Source organism: Zea mays, chromosome 1, assembly GCF_902167145.1.
Source record: "Zea mays cultivar B73 chromosome 1, Zm-B73-REFERENCE-NAM-5.0, whole genome shotgun sequence".
Taxonomy (NCBI): Eukaryota; Viridiplantae; Streptophyta; class Magnoliopsida; order Poales; family Poaceae; genus Zea; species Zea mays.
Genome location: NC_050096.1, coordinates 252,858,510 through 252,869,041, shown reverse-complemented (window position 1 = coordinate 252,869,041; position 10,532 = coordinate 252,858,510). Strand labels below are relative to the sequence as shown.

General features: G+C 44.0%; 1 protein-coding gene and 1 long non-coding RNA gene across 2 annotated transcripts; one reads left to right on the top strand and one right to left on the bottom strand.

Annotated features, from left to right (window-relative positions):
* Positions 1-334: 334 nt before the first annotated feature.
* LOC118476150 (uncharacterized) lies at positions 335-6,721 on the bottom strand. Its single transcript, XR_004855520.1, has 2 exons — positions 5,950-6,721; positions 335-5,695 (listed from the first exon to the last, which is right to left on the bottom strand). It is a non-coding gene; the product is annotated as an uncharacterized lncRNA (long non-coding RNA).
* A 125-nt stretch (positions 6,722-6,846) lies between these two features.
* LOC118473221 (uncharacterized) lies at positions 6,847-8,094 on the top strand. The gene has a single exon (XM_035961992.1). The coding sequence runs from the start codon at positions 6,850-6,852 to the stop codon at positions 8,092-8,094; it is 1,245 nt and encodes a 414-aa protein (XP_035817885.1). The 5' UTR covers positions 6,847-6,849.
* The last annotated feature ends 2,438 nt before the right edge of the window (positions 8,095-10,532 follow it).

Below are 10,532 nucleotides of genomic sequence, written 5' to 3'. Positions count from 1 at the left end.
AAGGATTTCACTTTCAAGCATTTTGGCCAAACATGGAGGGATTCCTTGATACTGTACAGGGTGCTTGGACTTCTGTTGGACCTTCTCCTTGTCCTTATCTGACCTTGCAAAGGAAGCTTAAAGAAACTTCTAGGAGAGGAGACTATAGAGTTGGAGTGATAGGTAGGCTGGCCATGTGACTTCCTAGTTTGCTTTGGCAAAGGAGCTTTTGCACAGGTTTGAGATTGCCCAGGATCTTCCTTACTCCTGCTGAATTGTGGCTTAAAAATAAGCTTAAAAAGCAATCCTTGTTGTTGAACTCATTCAAAAGCACTATGGCAAGATTAAGATCAAGAATCAGTTGGTTGAAGGATGGGGATGCAAACACCAAGTTTTTTCACATGCATGCCAGACATAGAAAGAGAAAGAACTTGGTGACCAAACTCAGAGATGGGGAGAATACTTTAACTAGCCATACTGAGAAAAAAGCTCTTGTAGATTACTTCTATACAACCTTATAGGGCTGGCTGCAGGGAGGGAAAGAACTATAAACCTTGAGGCTCTTGGGTTACCTGTGCATAATCTCTCTGAATTGGATCTCCCATTTTCAGAACAGGAAACTTGGGACACTATTAGAAATTTGCCTTCTAACAAGGCCCCTGGCCTGATGGTTTCACTGGAAGGTTCTATAAAGTATGCTGGAATATTATCAAAAAAGATGTGCTAAAGGCAGTGGGAGCTGTTTGGCACAGCAATTTCACAAATATGAGCAGACTCAATTCAGCATATATTACTATGATCCCTAAAGTGGAGGGGGCTGATCAGGTCAACGATTTCAGACCCATTAGTTTGGTACATAGTTTTGCCAAATTAGTCACCAAGGTGCTTGCCAACCGACTGGCAAAAAAACTGAATGAGATAGTCTCCCCAAACCAAAGTGCTGTCATCAAAGGAAGATTTATTCAAGACAATTTCATGCTGGTCCAATAGAAATCCAGATTACTGCATTCTCAGAATAAGGCCAGATTGCTCTTCAAGTTAGATATAACAAAAGCATTTGATTCTGTTTCTTGCCCTTTCTTGATTGAAGTAATGAAACATATGGGTTTTGGTCTGATATGGAGAGACATCATATGTGAGCTTCTTGGATCATCTACCACTCAAGTGCTTTTGAATGGCGGTCCAGGCACAATTATCCAACATAGAAGAGGCCTCAGACAGGGAGACCATCTGTCTCCAATGCTATTTATTATTTCTATGGATGTTCTGAGTTTTCTATTTTTCAAAGCTGAGGAAGGTTTGTTACAGCATTTATGCAGCAGGAAAAAAATACACAGAATATCAATCTATGTTGATGATGTGGCCCTGTTTATGCATCCCACCCAGGATGATATCTCTACCACCCTTGACATCCTAAAACTTTTTGGGGATGCTTCTGGACTCCATAACAATGCTCAAAAGTCTAATGTTTATCCCATAAGATGTTCTGAGGAAACTATACTGGCTGTTCAAAACATCTTACCTTGTGAGATTGCTTCCTTCCCTTGCAAATATTTGGGCCTTCCATTATCCTTACATAAACTTTCTAAGCATCAATCCTGGCCCTTGGTGGACAAAATTGCTGATAGGTTACCCAACTGGAAGGCTGAATTGCTTAACAGGGCAGGCAGAAGAGTTTTGGTGCAGCATGTTCTTACTGGGATGTCTGTCTATACTGCAATGGCTATTGACTTCCCCAAATGGGGCATTAATGAATTTGATAAGATCGGGAAGGGTTTCTTATGAAGAGGGAGGAGGGAAGCGAAGGGTGGCCATTGTCTGGTTGCTTGGGGGAAGTGTGCAGACCTCAGGCAATGGGAGGTGTGGGTATCTCTAGTTTCCCTGAGCTATGTTGGGCACTTATAATGAGATGGCTTTGGTTGGAAAAAACTAACCCTACCAAACCATGGATTGATCTCCCTATACAATTTCCTAGTAAGGCCAGATCATTCTTTTCTGTTGTTCTTATCACTGAGGTTGGGAATGGCTCTAATACCCTTTTTTGGACTAACAAATGGATTAATGGAAAGAGAGTCTCAGATATTGCCCCAAGGCTGTTCAGTATTATCCCAAAAAGAATTGCTTCCAGAACAACTGTACAGGAAACCTTGTTTTTCTCGAAAATGCAGGAGAACTGTGCCTCATTATATTAAGAGGAAAGGAAAAGGTCTAAGAAGACCAAATAGGCAAATACAAGGGTTTCCTTACGGAGGGCAAAAACACAGAAAACTGAAACAATCCATCAGACACACACAACCAATCCAAACACACTAGACCTCAGGAAGGAGAGGGATGGTTACTGGCCTCATAGGCCCCTACCCCCAGCCATACCCCACAAAACAGCTTCATCATGAATATCATGCAAAATCTTGCTGATATACGGAGAAGCAACTTCAAAAACACAAGTGTTCCTATGTTTCCAAATTTGCCAAGCCACTAAAATCACCAAGGAATTGAATCCTTACTTTTGTGGCTTTGGCACCAATTCCTTAGATTCTCTCCACCAATCCTGGAACACAGCAGCATCAGGAATGGGCGCCAAGTGCTGCAACCTCATTCTGCCCAAACTTCTGAACCAGACCTCTCTTGCAAAAACACAAGACACCAACAAGTGTTGCACCGTCTCTTCCTGCTTATCACAAAGTAAGAAACACTGGGGGTGGTCCAAACCTCTACGAGCTAGACGATCAGTCGTCCAACAATGATTAATAGAGGCTAGCCAAATGAAGAAGCCTTGTTAAACAGAGGTTGGATTGCTGATATTAGAGGGGCATTAACTGTGGGAGCTTTGACTGACTATCTTCACCTTTGGAACTCTTTATCTGGTATGGTGTTGCAACCTAATACTAAGGATAAACATATTTTTTCAGTTGCCCCTGATATCCAATATTCTGCTAGTTCGTATACAATGGCCTCTTTTTGGATCTGTTTCCTTTGAACATTATCAAAGGATCTAAAAGTCTTGGGCACCCCCAAATGTAAGTTCTTTTTTGTTGTTGGTGGCTCATAATAGATGCTGGACTGCTGACAGGCTGGAAAAAAGAGGCTTGAATCACCCTCCTAGATGCCCCATTTGTGATTAAGAGCCAGAGACCAACCATTTGCTGGTATCTTGTGTTTTCTCAAGGGTGTGCTGCTTTGGGTCCTCTTCATGATGACACTCACTTCCTATTGTGGTGGAAAAGAATTTCAGCCATTGTGTCTGGCTTGACAAGGATTGGACTCTCTGCTCATTCTTGGGGCATGGTTGATTTGGAAGCATAGGAACGGAGCGGTATTTGATGGTGTGTCACCAAGCCTCACCATGCTCTTGGATTTTGTCAATGAGAAGAGGGAGAAATGGCAAGCTGCTGGAGCAAAGGGTCTCTCCTTTTTGGTTGCTCCCAGTACTAGTGGTGGAGGGCTGCAGTCTCGGTGTTTTTATGGATAGTTTTGTGTATGCTTGTTTTTGGCCGCCGTAGTGAGAGGTTTGTATTTGGGTGCTCCTTTGGGCCCCTTTTTCTTCTTATCTCCGGTTGGGCCGTTACAGAGTGGACCGTTGACGAGGCCCATTAGTGATAGGGGCCAGGGTTCAAAGATTTTCTCGACCGAGACCATTGTTTCGGTCTTTTCTTAATATAATACCGGGAGGACGGTCTTTCCCTCCCTGACCGAGTTTTTTTTAGCAACATACAATGACAAAGTTGAATATGATGGTGAACTGAAGAAACAAAAGCCACCGTTTTAGAAACAAGTTATGTCTTTTATTGCTTTCCTTACTGATTTTGTGAGCATGTGATGTTTTTGAACGCGGGTGAGTTCAAAAGGGCAAGCACTATTGTGGGCCATTGGTTGAAGAACTCCATGATAGCCGTGCTCACATGTCCAATGATGGGAAGGTGGACGATAAAAACCAAGTTAACATCTGCTCACATGTCCACAGATATAGTACGGGCAACCAACTCTAATGACATGCGCTTCATCTGTTTGAACAAATGTTAGACAATTTTTCGTTTTTGTGTGTGGACCTCATAAGTCAAGAAGTATGCTCTTAAGTTTCTACCTATCTAACTACTGAATGTCTCTGCTTTCACTGCTGTGCAGTATGCTAACAAATAGTCAAATACAGGTTTACGAAATTATAAGTTTGTAGTTGATTGTACAGGTCACAAGATCTTTTTTAACGAGTCCAGTGTCAACTGCTGGTACATGGCTGGGTAGTAATCATCAATCGTTGAGGACTCCACAAACAAATGATGAAAGTGGGTCCTTAATTGGTGATATCGTGCCAGGCACCATCGACCGTTACACAAAATGCCCTCTCAGTGGTAAGTTAACTGCAATCAGCTTGCTATATTATGCCGTGAGGTTTGGAACTACATAAGCATTTATTAATGTTTTAGGCACCATGGATGGGTCTTCAATTGGGTATGTGTCTCTTGCACATTTTGATTTGAAACACACATAGGGAGAAGCCAAGTGGAACTGTCATACCAGTTGGAAGAAGGCTTTTAGTGTTTGTGGTAAGCTTACAGTTGCTCTCTAGTCAGCCTTGTGCGATGAGTTGCTGATACAGAACGTGGTTTCTAGATCAGTTCACATGAACCAAATGATTTGATATATGTTTTACCACAACTCCAATAATGATTAATGACGACCTTTTTTAGTTTGTTTTACGCCATAGGAGCATCATGGAAATTCATCACTCAACCATGGCAATGGAAGTGAAACTTTGGGCTATGGCAATCAAATAAACTATGGCCTTCCAATTATTTTATAGCAGCATGGCGTGAGAACTAGTACATCAAGCTGCTATTTTAAATGGAGGATTCGAGGGCAGAACAAAGTCTGTATTCGAAAAAATATATTTTCTCTTCAAAATTCTATATACATAACTAATCATCCAGGTTTGCATAAGGGAAGTTGCTTATATAACGTGTACAGATCTGTAATTACTCTAGATTATGGGAGGGAACAACTTGAAAGCTCCTAGCAGCTAAGAATCGGAAGGAAGGAAATAGTAAGCAATAAAACTCAACTCGTCGGAAGTGATGATCGCCTTTATATGTTGCTCGAGCCACCAACGAAGGTTCCATAAAAAAATGAAACTCGTCAGAAATCTCCTTTATTTCTTTTTTCTAGATGATGAAGCAGGTGCATCAACTATTTGGCACCCTAACTTTACAGTTATAGCAGAAGAGCACGGTCCAACTAAATCCCCTTTAAGATCATAATCATAAGAAAAAAATCACCTGCAGCTATGATATAAATCGGTTTAGCCTGACAATAATTTGGTTCTAACACTCTGTTCGCAGCACCAAACCTATCCACAAATAGCACACACCACTTGAAAATCCGCAAAGGGCAAGCCAAATTCAGAATTCCCAGGATAAAATCCGCAAAGCGTGCACTGAGACCACATGATATAGAACAAATTTTAATAAGTTCAATAATATATAAAATTTTACAGAAAAAAATATATTATATTTGTTCGTAATCAAAGGAAGAAGACCAAAAGTTTAAGTTTTTTCTGCTAATCTAGAGGGTACCTGACCTTATGTGTGCGGGATCAGTCTGCTCCTGATGGTGTGCCGCATACATCAGCCTATGCAGCAATGGATCTTGCAATCCTCAGCGAACACCATGTCTTCTCTACACGTCTGAGTCTGTCTGCACAAGGGCAGCTTGCTTGTACATCCTTGCAGAGAGGAAGGTACATAATTGTTTACATTATGATATAGGGACTTGAATATCTTTGTTTACATTATGATATAGGGAACAGAAAGAATGTATTTGCAACGTACATAAATGGCTTACCAATCTAAATCTCTAAACACGATTGACAAAACAGTGCAGTATAACTTCATTTGTATTTACCTGAATACCTATTACATCTACTCTGGAATCATATAGAATCCTTGCAGATATCTGCAAGATGCTTAACAGACTAACCTTTCCACATAATTTACGATGAATATGTAGCTCTTCCCGTAGTGACATACGCAGACGTGGGAGTCGCAGGCCACGCTGGAGGCCCGCATCTCCGCGGAGAGGCAGAATGCGTCGTGCTGTCGGCCGGCCCTCGCCAGAGAATCGACGAGCATGGTCTACGAGAACTCGGTCCTGCGGGGCGTTTCGTCGAGCACCTGCAGCACCAGCTCGACGCGGTCGGCCTTGGCTTAGGCATTCGAGAGCGCCATGGAGACAAACACGGACCAACGTTGGAGGAGGACGCCACCACAGGAAGATGCGAAGGGTTTGGCTGAGTTTTGAGTCTGGGCTTGGGCGCGAGGGTGCGGTTTCATCGCTCCAGGCGGCAGGGAGACCGGGTCAGCGGAGGGTCGCGCGGAGGTCGCGATTCGCGTCAGCGGGGGCTGCGGCTCGCGCTGATTAGGACGACGCACGAAGAGATTAGATTAGAACGGACTTTTGGAGATAGAGATAGAGTCCGACTCCGACGGTAACAGAATTCAACAAACTCCCTCCACGCCCTTATAAATTACTACCTCAAGACGCACATACGTCCCATACCTTTTCTTCCCGTTCTGCGAAACGGTGCAACACAACCAAACCTGTTGTCCACCCCTTACCAGCCATCCTGCCTATAAGTTCACCCTCCAGGATCGTTAGTTCCTGGTCGCTAGTTCCACGGGTCTAATCTGAGTATTGAGGATGTATACTCTTGGTGGTTTTCGATTTATAGTATACAAGTTCAGTAGTACCCTGTTTAATATGAAGCTGATGGAGAAACTGCGATTTATATTGTCCAAGTTCAGTAGTAATCCATCTGATCTGAAGCTGATGGATAAGTATGAAGCATCCGAGTTCAACACTCTATTTGATCCGAATACGATGGAGAAGACGGCGGAGGACCTGTCGTTCGATGTTCTGTGGCTTATCTTTGCTAATCTGGAGTTACCTGACCTTGTGCGTGCTGGATCAGTCTGTTCCATATGGCGTGACATATACACGAGTCTATGCAACAGTGGATCTTACAATCCTCAGCACACACCATGCCTTCTCTACACCTCTGAGTCTGCCGGCACAAAGGCAGCTTGCCTGTACAGCCTTGCAGAGAAGAAGACCTACACGTTAACTCTGCCGGACCCTCCTCTCTGTAGCAGGTACATCTTTGGCTCGTCATATGGTTGGATTGTCACCGCTGATGAGAGGTCTGAGTTGCACATTGTAAACCCCATCACCGGCGACCAGATTGCCTTGCCATCTGTCACCACCATTGATCAGGTGAAGCCGATCTTTAGTGATATTGGAGTCGTTTGCGGATATGAGCACTCAGGGTACTCTGGGGTGTGGGAAGTTTCGGACATACCGTCCATATTTGACCTCAGTGAGCTACGTGACCACCTCTTCCACAAGGTCTTCCTCTCTTCAGATCCATCCGCGGGAGACTACTTTATGGTGCTCATCCATAACCCACACTGTCAGCTTTCCTTTGCAAGGGCAGGGGATGATAAATGGACTTGGTTGCCACAAGGTGATTCCTATGATGATTGCTTATTTAATGGTCAATTGTTGTATGCCTGCACTCAACTAGGAGAAATCCATGAATTCGATCTTGGTACCCCAACAATCACGCACAAGATATTTTTGGGTCGTGTTAAAGATCTCTACGACGAGAAGATTTACATGGTTCAAGCTTCATGTGGTCAGATGCTGCAAATATGGAGGTCCGACGACACTATAGAAGAAGGGGATAACGAAGATGAATATGATCCAGATTTTGGACCTGACTTGCCTTGGCATAGTACCTCCATGATCAAAGTTTATAAACTGGAACCAACTTCAAAAAAACTTGTTGAGATAAGTAGCCTGGGTGCGAATGTGTTGTTTCTTGGGCACAACCTATCACTTTGCCTCCATGCAGAAGAACACCCACAGCTGAAAGCAAATCATATCTACTTCGCTGATGACGAACCATATACATATTTCAAGAGTAAACGACGTGATATTGGTGTATTTGACTTGGAACGTAATTGCAGCGAGAAAATAGTATCTCCTCAGCTTTGGTCCAACTGGCCAGCCCCAGTGTGGTTAGTTCCAAATCCAAGGCGAATAGGCCTATCATTGTGCAAGTAGATATACAGAAGGTGTTTCTATGTATTTTGGTTCATACATCTTTAATTGCATATATATTCAATAGCATGTTGCATATGCGTGCATTTGTCATGTTTTCACGAAAGCTTCATCTAAACATGAAAATATGCCATCGTTTGTTATACCTTAAAAAATACCACCATTTTTTATTTATACCTAAGTAACTTGAGGCGCGATAATCAAACTAGGCAAGGACGAAGGCACATCCGCCTAGAAACTGGAGTTGATCGATTACAGTGGCGCCCGAGCCTGCAGGCACGATGACGCAACGATGTCGTGGTGGCCTGGCCAGTCCCCTCCGAAGTAGGAGAGAATCCAGCCAGCGAACGCACATACAAGTGTGTCTAGGATGCAGGTGAAGACGAGCATCACCATGGTTATGCTTGACGTCTCCGCCCTAAACTTCAATAATAATCGATCAAACTAATACTAGTGTAGATAACAAAGTGAGCTAAATAAATCTCTCTTTTCTAAATATTTAGCAGCACATCGTCATTTCGGTAATTCCAGTATAAACGAGGAATGATAAATTTCCAGTTAGTTGTCTTCAGCCGAGAATGATCAAGGACTTTGTCAGCAACCCAAATCATTGAACCAGCCTGACCAAAAAAGGTGTTCATGTAAATTTCAGTCAGCCTATAATCGTATAATATAGATATGGAACAAACTAGAACAAGTCTAGACACATTCATTGTTGTACCACAAAATGATCATGTTATTTATTAGTGGATCTCAATCTCAACTATGGCTACTTGTTAAAAATCATAAAATTTAAGCATACTTTAGAACCTAACATCAGGATGTATTTGTGTCCCTCCTAAATTATATAAGTTGGATTATGGTGGAATGGAAGGAGGGTAAAATATCACTTTGAGACTACGAATAAGCTAAAATAAGTTGGCATTGGGTAGCTTATTTTAGGTTATTTGTGATCCCAAAGTGATATTGTACCCTCTTATCTGTACTAACTATTAAGGACGCATTGTAGACTGCCCCCGCCTACGCGAAACGCCCACCGGTCCTCAATCTCCGCGAATCCCGCGCGAAGCACTCCCCCGCCGCGAATCCCGCCACCACCCACACGCCCGCCCGCACCCCGCTTGGCAGCAGCCAGCCGCGAACCGCCCTCGCGAAACGCCCGCCACCGCCCGCACCCCGCCTGCCCGCCGCTCCTCAAGCTCCCGCGAATCGCCCGCGCTCCTCAAGCTCCGCGAATCCCGCGCGAAGCACTCCCCCGCCGCGGATCCCGCCACCACCCGCACGCCCGCCCGCACCCCCGCTTGGCAGTAGCCAGCCGCGAACCGCCCGCCACCACCCGCACGCCCGCCCGCACCCCGCTTGCCAGCCGCCAGCCGTGAACTGCCATCGCGAAACGCCCGCCAGCCGCTCTGCACGCCTTGCAGCCGCGAACCCCACGCCGCCAGCCATGCTGCAACTTCTCCGCAAACACCACCAACACCCGCACGCCTGCACGCGCTTCGCTCCAAGCTCAATACCCCGCGCGTGGCCCCGAGCTTCATTGCCCTGCCCCGCCTCATTCATTGCCCTGCCCCGCCCGAGAGGAAGGACGAAGGAGAAGGAGCTTGCCCCGCCATCGGATAGGAACGATATCTGCTATTGCTCAACCGCGCAGACCTCGACCAAGGTATGATCGACTCTCCAATGAAGTGTGGTATTATTATGTTTGTTTATACTCGGTTTGCTAGGAGCAATTTTTTGAATTGTAGACCGTGTATTGTTTTGCTTGATTCTGAACACTTAAGTCTCATGTGGATTGCATTTTCGGATTAATGTAGACACGGTAAACACCTTTTTACAAATGCCATTAGGTAGTGAATGTCATAGAAACTTTAAAGATTTCAGCACCTGGTCATTGGCAATATCTTTATCTTCTGCGGTTCTGACACTGATTCTTTTGGTTTCTCCTGTCATGATGCATATGAAAATAGAGTCAAAGGTTAGCACTGCAGTAGCAATTGCAAAAAAGGAGTGGTATATGTTTCTAGTTCTCTTCTTACAAATGTTGGCAGAACAAAATGCATGGGCACAAAGACTAACCACTCCATCAACAGAGTAACTAACAAACAACTCACGTTTTCAGCAGAAGTACTAGGAGTGGTATATGCTTCCAGTTCTCTTCTTACAAATGTTGGCGAACAAAATCAGCCCTATGGATCTGTGAAACAAGGAAAATTCAAATAGAAATCTGATGTCAGGCACAATATCTTCAAACAAAAAACAACAGAGGACCACTATGATCACAAGTACTCCATTATGGTAAGAGCTTCTTGAACAAGAGAAATGATGAGTCAGTAGTCATTTATGGGGGTGTTGTGACAAAAAAATATGAAGGAAATGCCTGTATAATTTTAATAAATTACTGTGGTGTGTAGGTCAATTTCCCAAGTAAATGTGGACTA